The sequence below is a fragment of the Prenolepis imparis genome, unplaced genomic scaffold (genome assembly GCF_030444845.1).
Source record: "Prenolepis imparis isolate NDT839.2.m4 unplaced genomic scaffold, iyPreImpa1.0 SCAF_15, whole genome shotgun sequence".
Lineage (NCBI taxonomy): Eukaryota > Metazoa > Arthropoda > Insecta > Hymenoptera > Formicidae > Prenolepis > Prenolepis imparis.
In genome coordinates, this window is record NW_028141173.1 from 722,787 (window position 1) to 744,961 (window position 22,175).

Consider the following 22,175-nt stretch of genomic DNA (forward strand, 5'->3'; position numbering starts at 1 on the left):
ACCGGCGGTTCATTTCATGTGTGTTCACTTGGCATATAATCCTCTTAAGCTAAGTATTCTCCAGCGAGTGACTCGTCGTCGACTGCGGATAGCAATTCGTTTAACGTGCCGCCTAATATGTCCCGCGGTAATTTTCCGCAACTGCGGTTCAAGTCGCGAAGGCGTGTCAGATTAAGGGGCTTTTAGGGCGGTGAATAAGTGATCTCTTCAAAGTTCCCTTCGGAAAGTTAATTGCTCCAACTCGATTAAAGAGGTGAAGTTTCGATATGTACATATATTTGGAAGTAAATAATTTACACTCGGAAAATATTCATTTTCTTGTTAATTTTATTCTTATTCCGAAAAAAGAGAAGAAACATTTCTCGATGCATTTAGATATATCTATAAAATGTAAGCTTTATTAATTACAAAATAAAATAAACTAGATCAAAGTATATTGCCAACAATCAAGAGTATCGAATACCAGCATCGATACCAATAATATTTAGCAAGATAGCATCGATAGTTTCGCTGACATTGCATATTATTTTAATATCGATAACTCATGTCCTCAATAAGTTTGCACGAGAAATGTTCATTAAAATCGTTCGAGTCGCGCAAGAGGAGAACATTTCATCTTGCATTGTACGGGAGCGAAAATAAAGGCGAACCGCATCGCGGTTATTCCACGCTCTCGGAGCAGAATGCAGGCTGCGGGATACACGACGGTGCAGTAGTGCATCTGCGGAGATATGGAATGCCGCAGGGCGCAAAACGTCCGAGATACGCGGATGGAGATTTAAAGATTTCCTCTCTCTTTCTCCCTTCCTCTTTTCGTGCTGCTCTCACCTCCTTTCAAATTGGACCAAAATTCTCCGCTGGCATAAATAAAAGTCTAGATGGAGAAGAAAATTCTCGTTCAATCAGAATTAAGCAGAATTATTAAACTAATCGATGAAATTTTTATTTTTATGTGGATAAATTTTTTAGTTTCTTTTTTTTTTTTTTCAATGCAACTAGAATTTATCTCATGACAATCTGTTTGCAATGTTTTAAAAGTGCAACAGTGTAAATGTGATATAATGATTCATAGATTTTTCGTAAAATTATTGCCCTATTTATAAACATGATATTTTTGCATTACTGAGAAAGCTAAATTGATTGCTAGCAATCTGTATTTGTAACACACTTGACATGATTGATATAGGTATGGTTAGACAAGACAAGATGATTTATATAGGTACAAGCACGTAATTTCAATTTATCAGTCAATCGTATAAAAATATTATTCTGTGTGTATGTCTATTATAATTAGCAGATTGCTTATTTATTTTTAATTATATAGATAAATATATAACATTTTTCTTCAAGATTACAAGAGTTGTTATCGCTCTCAATATCGAGATGAAAGATTTGTAGATCATAATTATTTATATTTCAAAATATAGCAGCTTTAAATATATATCGAAAATAAACACAATATAGAAATTAAATAACTCTCGAAATTAATTATAAACAAACTCGCACGCAATTTTGTTTATAATTAATTTCCATAAATTTATTCTATGAAAGTTATCTCGTTTCGGATTTTTATTACAAGTATAACATTTTGACTTCTCGATAAACAGGATTGAAACGTCCATAACGAACGAGAGTGCATCCGGTGATCGGATGCTGGAAGTAATTCACGCGATGTGTTTCTCTCATGTTCCAGATATATCTTCCTAGCCATATACACGGGGGAAATGGTGGTCAAATCAATAGCAAAGGGATTTATACTGAACAAGTACACTTATCTACGGAATCCATGGAATTGGTTGGACTTCGTGGTGATTACCAGCGGATGCGCGACTATCGGGATGGAAGTCGGGAATCTGGCCGGTCTCAGGACGTTCAGGGTGTTGAGAGCACTTAAGACTGTATCCATTATGCCAGGTAATCTAATCTCGAGCATGCAATTTCCGCGATTTACGTTCGATTCGTACATTCAGCTTTACACTTTAATCGAGGAAAGTCGAGCGTGAAAGAAATCTTTAATCATGCCGTTCTTTCAAAAAAAAAACAATCTTTTTCAGAAAATTAATCTCTTTTGATTAATACATACAATTTATAATTAGTTTACATAATTAGACATAAAATAACAGGGACAATTGGCTTTTCTTTTTGGAATAAAATGTGCATCGAATATCTCACATGTCTTTCGAGTTACATGTCGCGATTACGCAGGTGACGCATAATATTAGACATTATTGCGCTACGTTAAATGCGCACGCGGTTGATATATCAATAGACACTATATTAATCAGCTGCAAAACAAACCGAACAGTTTCATATTAATTCGAGCTTTAAATCAAACCCGCATTTACGTTATATACGTTTTCGTTGAAACGAGCATAAATGATATAGCTCTAAATAACGAAAAACCATTCAATTTCGTGCGGTATATATGGCGATTTATCGTGTTAATTCATTCGCGTGACAGCAAAACTAAATGACAGTAGCAATGGAATTCATGCACGTGATATTCGTCGCGACGCAGCTTTATTAGCTAGATAAATATTTATATTTCTTGGCACATCATTATATTTTAATATTATCTTTGTAAAATTGTATTATACAAAATCTATGATCCCCCCCTCTTTTTCCCTCGAAGTTATAATATTCGACAATAGAAAATTTACGATATTCTGCGTATTAAATAAGCACGTACATTTCTTTTGTCATCGCGTGTGATTGCACATTAATATTTGCATGAAAATGTTTACATCGATTCCGGAATCGCGTTTGCGTTTATCGCTCAATTATTTATTCCCTCCAATATTCAGTATATGCATTTTAATCTTGCTCCACTATGCGTGCGGAAGCACATTGTAAATTTACAATGGTATTACATTAAAGGGAATCGCGAAGCGCGTCATAAGCTCGTAAGCTTTCACGCTTGTCTCATTTGCGGCGACCGATGGAGACTTACAATCACCTCCGATCGATCGCATAATCAATTCCATAATCGAGTAATAAGCTACAGCAAAACCGGCGTGATATATATTTTGACGTTCAGAGAGAAGATGAAAAATGTTCCTCGATCGACAGCTTATGCGTACGAAACGAGAATAAGGTGTGTGTATGTATGTGGGGACGTTTTAAATGGCTCGATTTTTATCTTTGATTTACTGACCAGACGAACTTCGAATTTACGATGTCAGAGAGAGAGAGTTCATTTTTTATCTCTACGTCTCTTTCATGATATTTTCGCTGAATTAAAGAATACTTTAAAGGCGTAATCGGCTCTAAATCGAGAACGAAACTTTAGCGTTTGCGAAATAACAAGACAGTCTGATAAAAAACCCAGGAAAATACAACAGAACAAGCTTGGTCAAATTAAAGAGATGAAACGGTATAACGAGAAGCTACGAACCGTAGAAATAAGTCTGTCGCTGACCACTGGACCGGATGAAACACAAAGCAGTTGAGATGATAGCACGTTTGTGGAAGCGGGTTTGAGTTTTCGCAGAAGGGAGGACGAGACGCACACAACAGTTTACAGAGAGAACGACGAACTTTAACCAACTGACAAACGCGAATGTGTCGGTCTTTCAATGGTTCTGAGGACAACCGCGGATTACTCTAGATGCCATCAAGGCCGTATCATTTTGCGTCTGTCAATACGTTCATACATTTCGAGGAGGAACGGTGATTTATCTTGACGGTTCGTTTTATATCGATTTCGAAACGCAAACGTGTCGCAGGAGTTGCGAAATATACGATATCCGATTGGCATCGAGCGTACAGGTTGACGAAACGAAAGGGTTTTTTTGGTCACGGATATCGGTTTTTACTAACTATTCATCGCACGATTTATTGATTTGACTGCGGAAAGCTTTTCCCTTTCGTGATATTTGAAAATATTAGAATTTCGAAAATAAAAGCGGATAAACATTCTTCCCGAATATATTTATTACGCGCTAAAAAAATTTTTATCTAACTAAGTAGGTATACATTTTATTTCGTTGCTGATGTGACAACATAAAAATTTACGATGAAAGTGATTTATCATTATGCAAATTAAGATTTATAGACGATACACATTTGGGATATCTCCGCATTATCACGAACTATTTTTCACATAATTTTTCTACTCAAGTTTTAAACTTTCTCTCTTATGTGAACCGCGCTTTTTTTAGATTTGAAAATATGGCTTATTGCGTGCAGATATGTTGTATTAACACAAACTGCCAAGGAATTTTTAATGAAAAAAATCTTTTCTTCTAAATTCTATGGATCTTCATTCGAGTTTAGCGAAGTATGTTGACGATAAAAAATAAGTCTGCGAACTCTGCTTCGTGCAAGATGCAAATCGGCGTTTTCGGGAACAATAGAGGTCGCAGGGCAATACATTCGCACTCGCCCAAGGGAGAAAGCCCCTTAAAGACCGATGAATGAATGGTCCGTTATATAACGATACATTGGAGCGAAATCGATGAATGCCGCATTTCAGACAGCAGTAGGTCAATAGGAGATTTTTCAAGTAAAATCGCCGACCGCGCAATCCTCAGTTGCATCAGTCATGATTTACTTCGACAGGTTGATATTAATAATTGCGCTTGTTTCCTTTGCAATTAGGTATTAATCGCGTTACGATTTATCGAGCTTGAACTTTTTAATGAATTTAAAAGTTTGATAGAAAATCATCACTTTTGTCGTGAATTTTTAACTATCTCTTATATAAGGTGTTACACTATCGCTGATTTAGAACTTTTAAATAAAAGGTGATCTTTTCTTAAATCAAACAGAATTATAATCCGTGCTGTGTTATTGCTTGTTACAGGTCTAAAAACTATCATCAACGCATTGTTGCACAGTTTCAAGCAACTTGCCGAAGTAATGACACTGACGATTTTCTGCCTGATGGTTTTTGCACTCTTCGCCTTGCAAGTTTACATGGGGGAACTTAGAAATAAATGCGTGAAGCACCAAGAGCCGAACGCCACGCAAGTTGATTGGATCGAGTAAGTTATTTTCATTCGCATAAATTATATATCTAATTAATTACGAATTTATTTTAGTCTAAAAATATATAATATTCTAAAATCTTAAAAAACATTTGTTCTTTCTCTATGTCAGTTATTGATGCAATAATTATTTCGTTATCAATGTGCTTGAAAGTGATTTTGATAAAAAAATTTGATAAAAAAATATTTATAATTAATTATACACTTTTATCTTTCATCTCACACACGTTTATATTGTCACGTCTTGTGAAGGAGTTGATTTAATTTTTGTATGTATCGTATCGGATAGCGATTGAATTGAAGAAAATTGATTTTGATAAATTGGAAAATAAAGACGACGTAGAAGTGTGTTAGTTCTCTCGCTTTAAATCTCCGGAGATCGCGCTAGAGCTTGCAAGAACGCTAACGGAATTTTCGTGTCGCCAACAGGTGGACTTGGAACTCATCCAATTGGGCTTTCAACGAGGTTGAGGAGCCAATCATCTGCGGCAATGTAACCGGCGCCAGGTTGGTGTTTCTTGTATTTATATGTTCAATCCTACTTGAGATAAGCTAATTCTCGAGACACGAGGGCTGGTTACCATATCAACATCTCCAGACAAGTGCTAGTCGATCTCGTCCTCGCGAGAAGAGTCTTCTGAGCGAGAAAAATTGAATGCTTGCGCGATACTTTCTCGAGTCGATGTGTCTATCCTGCAGAGAAACTTGCCAAACTTTTCACTGTCACGTCCGGGTCTTCGATACTCGAGAAATCTATGGTTCTCCGACGAAAATTTTCTTCCGCGCTACGTGAAAATTTATTTTCAAATGCAATAAAATATCTGTGAAGAGAGCTGACTTTAATTTAAACTTTAAGAATTTTGAGAATTCTTTTTAGAAAGAAAATTAACATATAAAAAGTAAAAGAACTTAGAGTAAGAATTGATAAGATAAAAAATGAATAAAATATATAAAACTTTTATATACCTTTTCAGCTTAAAACCTTTAGAACAGAAAATTACAAATTTCTCAAAATCAATAGCGTTTTTAACAAATTTATTTTATACTTGTAAACTTTGTAGCAAAAGCGTAGCGCTCGTTTTCGCGTTACGAGACATAAATCATCTATCAAGTGTCGACAATTACATAGGATCGTCGACAAATTGTTACGGATAATTGCCAACGAATCGTGTTATTAATCACTTGTCATATACGCCGGTCATAATCGCGCGGATATATATTTTCATCGCGGCATCCGGTTATACTTGATTGCTCTCTCGCGGTATCGAAAAGCTCGCTCGAAGCTTATCTCGTGCACTTTGTTGACGAAGCGTACGAAGCGCTCCTCCTCCATATTTATCGATTTTACGGCAGCATCCATTCCGCAAATGATTACGTGCCGGGCCGCGACGGAATTCGTTCGGCTCGTATAAATAAGTTTGCAAAAGCTTTACTGCTTTACGTGGCGCGCGAGCTTTACGGCGTACTTTTGGTGCCCTGTGTTTTTCCACGCGGGAGAGGGAAAGTAGGCTTTTTATTCGATCGATATACGTCCGCGAAACTGACGGTTTCTTTGCACCTTCGAGACGAGACATTCCTGTAAGAATATTTCGCTCGGTCGAGCGGTGACTTATTCACACCTTCGATAATCTCGCTTCGCGGATATTGTATTTTGCGGACTTTGTAAAAAAAATGTTGATTTTTTTCTTCATATGTAACGCAGACTAGCAATTTGAGATACTTACAATATTTAAATTTTATTTAGCAACAAGAGAACAAATAATTTAATATCGTAAAAATATTTTTTTTTTATTTAGAAATAGTAGAGTTATAGAATTTTACGCGTTTTAATTTGCAGAATAAAAGTCTCGATTATTTTCATTTAGCGAGTGCAGAGGTAGTCGATATAATCGTGGCGTAAGGCTATATAATGTGGAAAAGCTCGACGTAGTAAAGGCCACGCGGCAAATAATATTTCCGCACTTGATAATGATAGTGCAGACAGAACTTGAAACGGTTCTCACAGCTATCACGGATATTGCGGTGTCGGCGATGTAGGTCTTACCTATTTTCCAGGCATTGTAACGAGAGCTACACTTGTCTCTGCGTTGGCCCTAATCCAAACCACGGTTACACCAACTTCGATAATTTCCTGTGGTCAATGCTCACCACCTTTCAGCTGATTACCTTGGATTACTGGGAGGACGTCTATAACAAGGTCACCATCCGAGAGATTTCTCAAGCCTTATATAGATACAGATTGTCGTGTAAAGTTCGATTTTCTGTCGTACTTTTATTTCTCACTCCATACTTTGCTAGATCAAGTATTGAAAATTAAAAACAAATTTTTTCTTCATATTTGCTTCTTTTTTTTTTTTTATTTTAATTGGCAATTATATTTGGGAAATTAAAAGAGGAGTGACATTTTTATAAACTCAACTATCGTTAATTTCGTGAAAATGTGAAAACAAAATTGCATTTGGAACATTTAACATTTAAATGGATTCTCCGGAAAGAATATCAATAACCATTATATTTGTTACATTCTGTACGGCGCTATGAATGCGTTGTCGGGATGATGATGATGATGATGAATAACGTGTCTTTGGCACAGGTGTTGTCGGCGTGCGGACCTATTAGCGTCTCGTTCTTCACGGTGGTTGTATTCTTTGGATCATTTTATCTGCTAAATTTAATGCTGGCCGTCGTGGCGTTGAGTTATGAAGAGGAAGCCGAGATTACAAACGAGGTAAATATGCACTCTACTTCAAATCTTGATGAGTGTACACATCTTACATTAAAGTCATCAGTTAAATGATTACATGTTGCTTGAAAAAATATGCAGAATATCTGCTTTCCACGATAATGATGATAAATAATTTAAAATAACTGTCAAAAAATATTTTAATAAATTTAAAATAATTATAGAAAATTGCGAGTATCTAATTTGTTGATATTATTTTATATTTTTGCAACTTTATCGATTTTTTCTTTGCGACAACGATAGGAACGAAGGAAAGACTTAACGGACCATCGGGAGGACTCGACGTTTAGTTTCGACCCGTCGAACATCAACATCAAGACTCTAACGAAAGATAAACAGAAGAGGATAGACGCTCGTAAAGGAGTGTTGCTCAGCAGTTACACAAGGAAGAAAACGCGTAGAAGAAAACGTGGAAGGAGCAGCGCTGGTCAGGAGAGAAACGGTGGTGCTCGCAGCAGGTTTCTATATCTATATTTACGATCGACTCTTTACTGTAGCTTGATTTGTCACGTTCATCGTGCAAAACATTCGCGTTATAAGAATAAAGTGCTGTTTTTCATCGCGTTTAACCGAGAAAACGCTTTGGATAATATAACTAGATAAATTGAGTGCTTATTTATATGCTATAAATCACAGCATTTATATTTTTTTTCTCTTTCTTTCTAAGAAAACGTGATGCTTGTATTATACTAATTATACAAAGTAAATGCTATTTTAATGCTATTTAAAAGTTTAGAAAAGTATAATATCCAAAGCCTCATATATAAATGAAAAAGGTTTTTTGGGATTTTTGGGATTTATATAAAAACTTGTCTTCTTTTTATTCAAAAAAAAGAAACCGTTCAAAATAATAGTGAAAATAGAATAAAATTCCTTAACATGCACGTACATAGATAAGAGTGTAAAATGGGAAATAAAAAGTTATAGCAGATGCAACGAAACTGATCCTAATTCTGTCAGCATCTCCGGACTGAAAGTATTGGGTGCTTTTATGCGTTTATCCCATACATAGAGAAGTAATTTCTATCCCCGGTATATATAGCTCGCTACAAAGTCGTTAAACTGCAGGGAGTTTATTCCAAAAAGATAGAAAGAATGGAACATCATAAACGCCCTCATTTTCAAGGAACTGTAATAAAAGCGAGGAAAGAAAACGAGCTTGCAATCTTACGACGGTAGGTCGTATCATAGAATACGCATTTTGACAAACTTTATTTATGCACAATGTATATTAAAATTATAACTGTTCATCTATCAATTTTTCGATCAACTTGCAGTCTTCCTTTTTTTTTTTGGCTTAACAAAAATGTTATTGATTTTATAATTTTATATCAAATGTCATTCTTCTAATTTATTTAATTTTAATTACGATTTTGTTAAATATAAATTGTCTTGGAAAATGAATTATAAAGTACAAAGCTTTATAATTTATTTGCGCCTACGAATATTAATTCGCCGATATCTTTTTATTTCGATTGTTTTTGTAATTGAATTGTTGTGATTTAAATTATTCGTACTTTGATACTTTTGTTGATGTAAATTAGATTCCGAATTGATTAAAGAAATTAGATGTGAAAAGAGTAGCTAATAGCGTGTTTCGACAGGTTTTTAATCGCGATATATAAATTCAGTTCTCTTTAATAATTTTATATCATAAAGGAAAATTGATATTACAAGAGAATCGAGACAATGCAAAGTATTTATTATTAAATTCATATAAGAAATTATTTATGACTCGAATAATGCAAGATTATGAATAATGCAGTCTTTTTTAACTTATATTAATATCTTATCTCAATCTTATAATACAAAATTTATCTCGTTTAAATTCTTCTCTTCATCCTTTATCACATGTCTCTCATAATCTTTTAATATTGTATATCCATCAATAAATTAATAGCAATAAATTTCGTACTTTCCTCTAACAGGCCGCATATGTATAGTTTCGGTAATGTCTTGGACGAGCTGAAATGACCCGACTTAGTGACGCATATATAGACATGTGCCTGATATTCCCATGGTTAATGTCGCTCATTACTAGAAGCATCGATTTCGCTGCTTGAACTTGGCTGTACCTCCACGCAATCCCGAAACTAATTAGTTTAATGGACCGAATAATCGTTCATTTGTGCAGCAAGATAGCGCACTAGCGCAAATCCTTTAAAAACTTGAATCTTTATCAGTTTGAAACTTGCACATTCTTTCTATAAATACAAAAACTCTTAATTAAGTCTCAATTATATTTACGAAAGATATAAAGATGACAGAAATAATTTCTACTCGGAATAATTTTCCGCATCGCTTACCTACTTGCATAACGAGCCAACCATGTGCATTTTCATAAAATTTCCATTTTTTTCGTCTAGACTTCGCTCTGCGGGATTGCTCTCGTTCCTCTCCCTCGACGACGAACTGCTGAATTCGCCCTGAAGTATGACGGGAACTGCATTGCAGGTCCGTGACACCCAGTCCGAGTCCGAGTCCCAGGCACTCCAATGTACGACCCTCCCACTTGCCGCTCCAGAACGTCAGTCCCAGACCGCCGGAGCCCAACACGGTCCATCGGCTGGCGCCGAACCGGGGCATGCTGCACTCCAGACAGGCCAGCAACAACAGCAATCAGCAGTCGTCGTTGGACGACTCGGGGGTGGTGGACGATCACGAGGGCGACGACGTCACGTCGGCCGAGGAGCAGCACGACAGACGCGAGTCGCGGGAGCATCGGGCCGAGAGATCCCAGGAGAAGTCCCCGAGGGAACACAGCAAGTCTCAGCTGGCCCAGTTGCAGCTACGTCCGGACTGTCCGCCGGCGCCGGTCACCGTGTCGGTGAGAACCGGGAATCGGGAGATTCGAGTGCTCAAGTGCAACGGGGTCAAAACCAAGAAACATATGTACACGCTGCCGCCAGAGTACCTGTCGCACATTGTAGTTTTAGGTGAGCGAAAACTAACCGCTTGTGTGTTGACTGGCAATTTTGTTTATTGAAACAATACCGTTTGATTCTTTTTTTTTTAATATGTTGAATATTGAAATGTTGTAACGTGTATAACGTTTGTTGCGTGGACGATATATGTATTTATTGAAAAACAACACTCGCTGTAAATTGTATTAGTAAAATTCTCGGTTAATTTGACGTCAAACCTTTTTTGCTCAACTATATACTCGTTTAAAATCGCGCGAAACTTGCTTTGTTGGAATTACATAATTTGTGGTTTAATTAATTAAAATGTTGAATATCTAAGCTTGCGATAAGTAAGTATTTGCCGCACGTACTGCATTTATTTATTAAAACAATACTGGCTATAAATATTGGCTGTATAACTGAATTAATAAAATTTTTTAACATATTCTGCGAAAGAAAAAGAGAGAAAAAAGAAAATTAGTTTTATCTATTAATATTTAGTAATATTTTTTAATTTTTGGAATATCGAGATATTTTTTAAATTTACATTGCAAATGATCTAACATAGATATACATATGTGCGATATGTGTTTACAGATGATCTTCCAGATAGAAACTGCGATAAATGTATTCAATGCTGCGTAGATTACGAAGGATGGCTACGATTTCAAAACTGCTTGTATAAGGTAAATCACTGATATTCGATATTTTTAAGATTTAAAGCAGATCTCCTGAGGAAATTTGCATTTGTTGTGATTAATTAAATTCTTAGAATTACGCGAATATTATCTGAAAACAGCATTATCGAATTTTTTAACAAATTTATTTTAATAAAATTTAGAGAAACGCATAAAATAATAATCTCTCTATAATTTGTTTCAACTTTAATAATAAAAGAGATCAAATCATGCGCGCGAATTTAAAGAACATCTTTTCATGGCGGCATTAAAATGAATCGTGTTAGGTGGTGAGAGATCCCTTGTTCGAGTTAATGATCACCCTCTGCATCGTTCTAAACACTGGTTTCCTGGCGTTGGAGCATCATGGCATGAGCGAGTCGATACGGCAGGCGCTCAACATCGGCAACAAAGTGTTCACCAGCATCTTCACATTCGAATGCTTCCTGAAACTCCTGGCGCTAAGCAAGGACTTCTTCAACAACGGCTGGAACAACTTCGATTTGATCATCGTCTCCGCATCGCTTATCGATTTAACGTTCGAGTTGGTGGACGGTTTGTCAGTGATACGTGGTCTCAGACTGCTGCGTGTTCTAAAGCTTGCGCAGTCTTGGACGACCATGAAAGTTCTCCTCAGCATCATCATTTCGACGATCGGCGCGCTCGGTAATCTGACCTTCGTGCTGGTGATTGTGATCTACATATTCGCTGTGATCGGCATGCAGTTGTTCAGTAAGGACTACACCCTGGACAAGTTCTACCCGGACCCAGTGCCACGCTGGAACTTCAACGATTTCTTCCATTCATTCATGATGATATTTCGTATTCTGTGCGGCGAATGGATCGAGCCCTTGTGGGACTGCATGCGCGCAGAAAGGGACGACGGGCCGGGCACGTGCTTCGCCATCTTCCTGCCGGCTCTGGTGATGGGCAACTTCATGGTCCTCAACCTCTTCTTGGCGTTGTTGCTCAACAGCTTTAATTCCGAGGAACTGAAGCAGAAGAAGGAAGAGGTCGGCGAAGAGTCGAAGCTCGCGCGATCGTTTGATCGTATAAGGTCGATCGTACGCAAGCAGAAGCATCGCAAGGAGAATTCCGAGAACGAGAAGAACATTCGACTGGAGCAGATTGTGCGCGAGGTGATGGACAAGGAGAATAAGGAGAAATACGCGATCCAGGAGACCGTGCTGAGCCTTCCTAAAGACAATATTTACAATAGGTCGTATCAGGAGAGTCTCAATCAGCCGGTCTTTACGTACGATCCGATCTATCGTCAGGCCACTCTCACCACCTACAGTCAGAGCAGTCAGGAGACAGTTAAGGAGAATAAGAAGTTGACCGAGAAGGGTAACAGTAACGAAACTAATCCCGAGGAGAGTATAGAGCTGGAAGTGCTCAAAGACGTCAACAAGACAGATGAAGAGGCGGCTATGCTGCCGGAAGAGAAGCCACCTCCATGCAAGGAAGGCATAGAGAAACGTCCTTGGCACGCCCTCGTGAGTTACGTGGACGAACTCACGGTCGGAGGTAGAAGAGACAGTAAAGGGAGATACATCGACGGGATGGGCTCCTTCCCGGGGTTCGGCAGGAATAAAGAACACAAGGAGCCGCTCGATTGCTTTCCCCAGCACTTTTATCAAAAGTAAGGCACTTCTCTCTACTTTCTTTTTCATTTACATCAATTTGAAAATTTTTTTAACAAAACATATACCCTAAAATTATTTATAATAGATTTAAAAATCACATCGAGAGTCATATTTTAATACTTAAACGAATCTAAAATTTTTCTGCGTTTGCGTATGTGCGATTTTTCTAAATGTTTCTATTGCAATTAAATATGCTTGATGTATACACGATTGTGTTTAGATGTAGCTGTATTAATCGTTGCCTCGCCACGGATATCGGCAAGAAGTGGATAAGAATTCGTACGGTTGTCCTGTCGGTGGTGGATACGCCCGCTTTCGAATGGATGATACTAGTTTTAATTTTCGCATCTTCCATAACGCTGTGCTTCGAGGATATCTACTTGGATGACAATCCTTTTTTAAAGAAGCTTCTCTACTGGACCAATCTTGGCTTCTGCGCGCTTTTCAGCATCGAGATGCTCTTGAAATGGCTAGCCCTAGGCTTCTGTAAATACTTCACCAGTTTCTGGACAATCCTGGATTTTATAATCGTTTTCGTAAGTACGATCAGAATCTCGATCCAAAATGCAAAACGTGCAATCGCGCGCGTGTATCATTGTAGCATGAGTTGTATTTGTCAATTTCCTTGCTTGTCCTTTATCAGGCATTATTATACGTATTTGTATTCAGAGTGAGCCACCTAACTTTGTTGAATGAATAGCTTTTACAATTTTCATTACTAACGAGAAGCGTCTATTAAATATGTATGCCATTGAGAATAACGCATAGAATAATAATTAACATAGATATCCTTTTCAAAACTGATTAAAACAATGATTAAAAGTTTTTTTAATTCGACAGTTTCTTTCGTTTACAATGAAAATTGTAACAATTATTTTATATCGTAAACTGAGATGGTTCACCCTGTATATACGATAAGATAACAATAATTGAGAGCATACACATTGGACGAAATATGCGTGATAATTGTTTGAACATTGTTTCCGTGTTTCCTTGTATTTACATGTTTTTATGTGTGGCCCTATGGATCCAGGTACGTTGACAGTTAATGTCTCAGTATCTGTTTGTGTCGATTAAAAGTATGATATTCACATAAATGCATGTTTCATATACATTGTTTTTTAATCGTATACGGATTAGCAGGTGGGTTAATGAGTCGTTAATTTAAGTCGCTCCCTCATGCACAAAAGAGATATCTAATAAATTGGTAAAGAAAGAAAAAAATATCCTGCTAAATAATAATACGATATTTTCTGGTTTCTCATAAATAGCATTGCTTTCATTTTCTATAAAATTTTACTTAAAACTTGATTTTTCTATTATTTAAAAATTGAATAGAAAATGTTTAATGTTGTATAAATTCTAAGTATAAAACATAATTTTATTCCTAGTTAAAAATATATAATTTTATAATGTCTAATATATATGCCAGACGATATATTGGAATTCTCTATTTGCATACATATGTCTTCATAAATGTAATTTAAAATAAACAAACGCCCTATTTTTCACGCATGTAGTATGTAATGTCAATCTTGATTAATCAATGTAGTTTGCAAATCTGAATTTCTGCACAGCTTGTTATTTATAATTCTTTGCACAAGATTTCCAATACTTTATTACATTTATTCTAGTTATATTATTCCTAGATATACGCAATATAATATACATATATAAGACTTTATTTAAATTAAAGATCGAACATTACACAGATAAAAAAAAATGTATTTTAATTTTTTAATATTTTCTTTACACATAATCGATAGACTTTTTAGAACACTCGTACAATTGCAATTAATTAATTTATGGCCATTAATTAGATTGTCATTTAGAAATATGTGATACCTCTATTCTCTTGCTCTATCACTTTTTTCAAGTAAACTATCATAAAAATTATTTCACGCACAAATGCGCCAAGTAAAAGTACTTAATTTATCCAAATAATTTTGTTGTATTAGCTTTAATTTTAGATCAGAACACAAAATCGAGATCTACTTCTTTGCATGAATCTCTTTATAAATGTTAGACGAGCAATATTAAATTGTACTTTTTTTTCCTGAACAGGTATCCATGTTTAGTCTTTTGATAGAGGAAAATGAGAACCTCAAAGTATTACGATCACTGAGGACGTTGCGCGCCTTGAGGCCATTGCGGGCGATCTCGAGATGGCAAGGCATGAGGGTAAATATCGAGAACAGGCTTAAAAAAAACTCGCATTTGAAGTCACGTACGACACACACAATACACGAATTGCACTTGCGCATACATCACTGAGAAGAACCTTTTCTTCCCGACTCCGCAGATCGTAGTGAACGCGTTGATGTATGCAATACCCAGTATATTCAACGTGCTCCTCGTCTGTCTCGTGTTCTGGCTTATTTTCTCAATAATGGGCGTTCAATTCTTTGGCGGCAAATTTTTCAAATGCATCGACGAATACGGAGAAATGCTGGACACCTCGGTAAGTGGATCGATCAGTCCGATCTGTGTGAATGTCGAAATAAAGAGACCGATATAAGGAAATAGTGCGATAAAATTGTAATTTAATATTTATATAGTATTATTAAAAAATAATTTTTTTTAAACAATTTTAAAACTAGTAGTGATATGATTATTGACGATGATCATTTCGTTTCCAGATAGTGAATACCAAGGAGGAGTGTTTCAGCAAAAACTACTCTTGGGAGAACAGCAAGATCACTTTCGATCACGTTGGCATCGCTTATCTGGCTTTGTTTCAAGTGGCGACTTTCGAGGGATGGATGGAGGTGATGGAGGATGCTGTAGACGCGAGAGGGGTGGATTTGCAACCGCAACGGGAAGCGAATCTGTACGCCTACCTTTACTTCGTCATCTTCATCGTCTGCGGTTCATTCTTCACGCTCAATCTTTTTATCGGAGTGATCATAGACAATTTTAACATGCTGAAGAAAAAGGTAAGCGCTATCCCCGACGCAGTCCAGTGAAAGTTTTAATCCTCAAAATATTAATCCATTTTTTATCACGTGGGAGGAATATTTTATTTCCGTTTCAATTCGACACCTAAAACAAGAATGATCTTTTATGTATAATTATGAAAATTTTAAATACAAAGCAAAAATAAGCATTTGTGAACAGACAGTTATAATGCAAAAGAAAATGCAATTGTATATAAAAATGATTCAACTTTAAAGATGCATCTTTGATACATATATCTTTTTATTGAGAATTAAATTTTTTAAATGTAGATAAAAGCATTGAAGTGTAATAATTTTGGATATTGATTGCAAGTTTTATTTTTACGTGCTCTGATTTTTATAAAACTCGCGCCTGATTTAGCTGTGAAATAATAAAGCGATCATTTTTCTTTCAGTATGAAGGTGGAGTGTTAGAAATGTTTTTGACCGAAAGTCAAAAACACTACTACACTGCCATGAAAAAGCTCGGCCGTAAAAAGCCGCAAAAAGTTATAAAACGTCCGATGAACCAATTCCTCGCAATGTTCTACGACCTGTCCAATTCTCGCAGGTAATTATATGTTGCTTTGTGACCAACAAAAAATCACATTAGCACTTGGTGTAAAGAATTGTGTTGCTTATAATTGTTTATCTGGTGATTATCGTACAAATTGATGTAATTTCTAACATTTTGGCAACCGAGACTTCATTCTTTATCATATAATCGCGACAATTAAAACTATCAAACTAATTTCCTCTATACGAGACACTTTATATTTTCTGTTTTAAACCATTAACTCAATTATTTTAAGCAAAAAAAATAGTTTTTATATTTAATATTTTTAATATTAAAAATCTCTACAACATTTTCTTTATAAAACATTTTCTTATTATTCTAACTATCATCGCAATGCATTATAATAAATTATTCCTTTTTTCTTTTCAATCAAAAAGTTTATTCGTATTGATAATAAAAATTGTTTTGTAAATTTATCATATTATATTATTTGAATGTATGGTCTAACAATTTTATATGTAAAACATTGTTTTTAACTTCTTGTCTATTAAATTGTCTTGTCTTGTCTATCAAATCTTTTCATCATAACAAGCCTAATTTAAATTGAAACATTTCGGTGCCAAAGTGTTAATCTGGCTTTTTTTTCTTAACGCAATTGGATTCTGCCTATGTGTATTTTTTTATTTAAATGTGAAATAAAACACATAATGAATGCGTAGAAATGGTGCGGTCAAAGTGACGTAAACGGTATTATGCGACGAATTTGATATAGCGATCGGACTGTGCAGCATGTGTTCGATTGCAGCGTATGCGCGAGCAATGCGGCAGGTGCATATTTTCCTATGCAAATCACAGACACCTTACGCTAAATCGCTGACAACGTAAACGCGAGCTCAATCGACGAACACAAACGATCGATATTGTATACATCCTGTGTACAATAAATTCCAAACGTCGCATTCTGTTATTCTATAGATTTTCTAGTTTCTATTTTGAAGACTGATTAACATGTGTATTAATATATATTTAATTAATATATTTTATTTGATATATTTATTTATTTTTTATTTTATTTTTATTTAATATATTTTATTTGATACATATTTTATTATCTTCTCCATTCGATTCGACTAACTCGCTAGTTTGACAGGATGGTAAGTCTATATTCCTTTAAGCGGTAACGTATACGTGGGAACGGGGTTTAGCACAAAGTATAGATGTCTGTGTCGCAAATTGTTGTACTTTACAAAGTAGCTTGAAAGCTACACGACTGCACCTCCTCATTGCTCACGCCGTTGCACTTGGATACGTGCTTCACAGAATTTGCATCGCGATGTACTTTGTTAAGATTTTCGATCAAGCTCGTATAGGTAGGTTCTAAGAGCTTGCAGATTGCTCGAGTTACGAGTTGTTATTATTCATTGGCAGTCAACAGTATAAATTAAAAATGAAAAGGTCGAAAAAAGACATCGTGACTTTCAGCAACAAGTCTTTGATTATCTGGAGCTATAAAACTATTATCATCTTCAACCTCGATTCATCTATGATGACACGATGGTTTGGATCGAAGAAGAGGTAAGAAGGAATATACTTTATTAAATACTTCATCCTCGAAGCCGATTCTTTCGTTTCGTCCTGTACATTTCAAAAATAGTACAATTTTCTTATTAATCATTTTATCAATTTCTTATCAATTATTAAGATCAATGAAAATTAATGCATAATTACTATATACTAGAGAGTTAAAAGATTTTGCTTCTATCCGCTCGTTTCTCTTCATTCTCAATTGCCAGATTTAACGCAGCGCGATTCAGTGTTGGATAGTTAACATAAATTTCTCGATGCACGTGTGGAATATTCGTTTTTCGTGCGATAACACTTCTCTCCCCAATGCATTGCAATATGTATACAAATCGCCATGACACAATGCGTGAATTTTCTTTTCAGCGTTTCCGGCCAAGAGGCAAGAGACCGCAGAAGATAAATGTCGCGACTCTGCATTCTGTTACTCGGAGTAATGGAAAATCGATACCCGAAGGACATTTACGCTCGCCGCTTCTAAATTGTACATTCATTGTCGGTATATAGTGAGATACAACGGTACATAATAGACGAGATAAGCTGCAGCCTGAGAGCTTACGCATACATCGTGACTTTATAATTCCGCTCACTGGTTATTAGATGCGAACTCTCTCTTCCTCTGTCTTCTCATAAATAAAATCCACGCGAATGTAAAATTAACCGCACAATGGGGAAATGTATGCTAGAATTATTACAGCGGTCTCGATGCGTGAGTTATGAATGAAAAAGTTTTGTTCTCTCTCCTTTTTTTTTTAATTTTTGTTTTTTTAACGAGCTTAGAGTTATGTATTCATGCAGTCGTATAATGCATATTTCTGCAAAACCAGAGTTGCAGAGAGACTTGAATTATTTATATCGCCGTGTAATATTTTTTTTTCCTCGTCCTATGTTTTCTTTCAACCAATAATGGAAAGCGAACGAGAGTTAAATACAAAGTTTGCCCCGAGTATCAACGGCAGACACTATTTACGCCATTTTACCGCACGAATGTTAGACGTGCATGCATCATGTTGTGTTGTAGCGCCGTAAGAAGACTAACGATTAATCGCTGATCAATCAAAAAGATTATGAGCAAATTTATTGTAAAGGAATGCGACGACGAAATCTAACTTCCGCTCTTTCCAGATTCGAAATAGCTATCTTCGTTTTGATATTTCTCAACATGCTGACGATGGGAATCGAGCACTATAACCAGCCGCATCCCATTTTCTTCATCCTCGAAGTATCGAACGCGTTTTTCACGACAGTCTTCGGCCTGGAGGCGATCGTCAAGATAGTGGGTCTGCGTTATCATTATTTCACGGTGCCATGGAATCTGTTCGACTTCGTACTGGTGTTGGCGTCCATCCTGGGTATACTTATGGAGGACATCATGATAGACTTCCCTGTGTCCCCGACGCTCTTGCGAGTCGTGAGGGTGTTCAGAATCGGCAGAATCTTGAGGCTCATCAAGGCCGCTAAAGGTATCCGTAAGCTGCTCTTCGCCCTTGTCGTCAGTCTTCCAGCGCTCTTCAACATTGGGGCTCTGCTGGCCCTGATCACGTTTATCTATGCCATCATCGGCATGTCCGTTTTCGGACATGTTAGGAAACAGGGCGCATTGGACGATATGGTAAGTAAAGATGCGCGAACAGTTGTATTTTATTCATTTAGATTAAATTATTTGAAATTAATTCATATATTTTTAAATATAAGAGAAGAAAGTATAAGAATAAAATAGAAAATATTTTTTTTGTTTTGGTGTATGGATATACCATTTATTAAAATCGTTTTGTCTCTTAGGTGAACTTTGAAACCTTTGGTAGAAGTATGCAGCTACTGTTCCGTTTAATGACCTCGGCCGGATGGAACGACGTATTGGAATCTCTGATGGTGCAACCACCCGAATGCGATCCCTCTCCAAACAGCCGGCAAATGAACGGAGATTGCGGATACCCTTTGCTCGCGATCACGTACTTCACATCATTTATTATCATTAGCTACATGATAGTTATTAATATGTACATTGCCATCATCTTAGAGAACTTTAACCAAGCTCATCAAGAGGAGGAGATTGGTATCGTCGAGGATGACTTGGAGATGTTCTACATTCGATGGTCGAAGTAAGACATTTAAAAAAAAAAATTTAATAGATTTCATAAAAAAAATTAATAAATTAAAGCAACTTACAGAAACTTTTTGTTCTCTTTAAATCTCTTTAATACAATGGCAGAATTTATGTACACCTGAGTTTTGTGACATCTTAGAGATCCTTTAAAAATAATAATAATAAATAATAAGATAAATAAAAAGATAATTCTATCATGATTTTGAATTAAAATTACCGTTTTCCAGGTACGATCCACATGCAACTCAATTTATCAGCTTCCCGCAGCTGAGTGATTTTATAGCGAGCCTGGACCCACCGCTGGGGATATCAAAGCCTAACGTCGTAGCGTTGGTTAGCTTTAATCTTCCCATCGCAAAAGGTCACAAGATTCATTGTCTGGACATCCTGCACTCGCTCGTCAAGCACGTTCTCGGGCATGTCGAGGAATCAGATGACTTCAGGAAACTGCAAGAACAGATGGACATTAAGTTCAAGAAGCAATTTCCGACCAGGAAAGAATTAGAGATAGTGTCTTCCACGAGGATCTGGAAGCGACAAGACAAAGCTGCCAGGTTGATTCAACATTGCATAAGGGAATACATAGCGTGAGTATAAATAGCTGTTTTCACTCGAAAAGATGACATTTCTTCTAAAAATGATTACTTCCTCAGACATTATAAGAGAAATGATTATATATTTATTACTATTGTTATTATTATATTTCTCGTGTCAACATATATTGGAGAATTCAAAGCCGCAATTATAGTCAGTATAATATTCATAAATATAATAATACAATAATATAATACATATACAATATATATATATTTACATATTATTATATACGATAAAATGACATAATAACACAAGGAAAACGATAGGTTGAAAAAGGAGCGCGAGAGGATCGCCCAAGAGGTGGACTCGCAGACGCAGACTTCGAGCCCAGGTGGGACGGACGGTAGGGGTGGAAGCGGATGGGGCGGTAAACTGTCGGCTCTGCTGCACGTGCACCGGGGTAGCCGGGCTAGTAGTCGCAAGTCCTCCAGGGCCAGCGACGCCAGCGATCTCAGCGAACTCGGCACCGCTTCGGCGTGGCTGTTTCCGAATCTTCCTCTGCTGTTGCTCTCAGGCGCCACCGGAACCCACGAGGACCTGCAACCTCCGGCGCTGACCGTGTCCCGTCCCTCACCGACCACCGAACAACCTTCCGCCGCTTCCAGCTCCGGCTCGGACTCCCACGTTACTGTCAGGTTGATTCCTTTTTTTATTCATACATCTTTTTAATAACGATGAGATCTTTGGAAAATCGCTCGAATCATTTCGAGGAGATCGATCGACTGTACGACGGGAACGTCTATTAGACAAAGTTCGTCTATCAGTATATAAATGTGTAATTCGTATAAGATCACTTTATTCTGGCTTATTTTCTGAATTTACGATCGATAGGAATTCACTCAATTTATTGCATCTCTCATATATTAAATGATTTGGTTAAATTGATTAATGTTGATCAATTTATTCAGACCAATCGTATTTAAATATCCATTTCAGCTATTTCGAGATGCAATTACAAATATAGTATTTCTGTTTCAAATTTAAATATATCGCCAGAATATATAATAATTTTGCAAATTAATTTATATATATGTGTGTATCGTCAAATTATGAAATATTAAATACGAAAACAAATTTACTATTACGAAAATATTTAGTTCAAATTTAATTTTATATATACAATTACAGGGGATAAAATATACATAATAATATATTGGCCTGAGGAGTTTGTATTATCAATTATATTAACCAGCTCTATATCATATACATCATCGTAGTTACAATTAATTTTTATATGCCAATGTCACATACGCTCTATCACGAAAGAAAATTAATCTATTTTCTTTCCTTTCCAAAACTCCTCAGGCAAGAAAACGAGCAGGTAAACCTGAATATATCTATACGTAGAATTTTTCCATTTTTATTGTTCGATTTGCATATGATGCCACATGAGATAAAAGTTAAGATATTGATTAGCAGTTGAAGTATTGTATACATTTTATCGTCAGAAAATATATACAGCATTTATTTGCCCCATATA

At 36.2% G+C, this 22,175-nt stretch overlaps 1 protein-coding gene and 1 long non-coding RNA gene across 6 annotated transcripts in view; both read left to right on the forward strand.

The window, feature by feature from the left end:
• Positions 1 to 22,175, forward strand: part of LOC145946112 (sodium channel protein 60E) — a 97,827-nt gene that overhangs the window by 65,957 nt on the left and 9,695 nt on the right. For 2 of the 5 annotated variants that reach the window (XM_083055536.1, XM_083055538.1), the window contains 18 exons: positions 1,694 to 1,914; positions 4,805 to 4,985; positions 5,418 to 5,495; positions 7,044 to 7,185; positions 7,582 to 7,716; positions 7,975 to 8,189; positions 10,186 to 10,667; positions 11,232 to 11,320; positions 11,599 to 12,953; positions 13,178 to 13,493; positions 15,022 to 15,138; positions 15,260 to 15,418; positions 15,597 to 15,893; positions 16,310 to 16,464; positions 19,117 to 19,603; positions 19,774 to 20,093; positions 20,326 to 20,685; positions 20,962 to 21,330. In XM_083055536.1, coding sequence (XP_082911662.1) covers positions 1,694 to 1,914; positions 4,805 to 4,985; positions 5,418 to 5,495; positions 7,044 to 7,185; positions 7,582 to 7,716; positions 7,975 to 8,189; positions 10,186 to 10,667; positions 11,232 to 11,320; positions 11,599 to 12,953; positions 13,178 to 13,493; positions 15,022 to 15,138; positions 15,260 to 15,418; positions 15,597 to 15,893; positions 16,310 to 16,464; positions 19,117 to 19,603; positions 19,774 to 20,093; positions 20,326 to 20,685; positions 20,962 to 21,330 — 5,478 coding nt within the window. Of the gene's footprint in view, positions 1 to 1,693; positions 1,915 to 4,804; positions 4,986 to 5,417; positions 5,496 to 7,043; positions 7,186 to 7,581; positions 7,717 to 7,974; positions 8,190 to 10,097; positions 10,668 to 11,231; positions 11,321 to 11,598; positions 12,954 to 13,177; positions 13,494 to 15,021; positions 15,139 to 15,259; positions 15,419 to 15,596; positions 15,894 to 16,309; positions 16,465 to 19,116; positions 19,604 to 19,773; positions 20,094 to 20,325; positions 20,686 to 20,961; positions 21,331 to 22,000; positions 22,017 to 22,175 lie in introns of those variants that run through there. The other 3 variants (XM_083055537.1, XR_014426986.1, XM_083055539.1) reach the window with 3 other exon arrangements.
• Positions 16,910 to 19,119, forward strand: LOC145946117 (uncharacterized). Its single transcript, XR_014426988.1, has 2 exons — positions 16,910 to 17,985; positions 18,358 to 19,119. It is a non-coding gene; the product is annotated as an uncharacterized LOC145946117 (long non-coding RNA).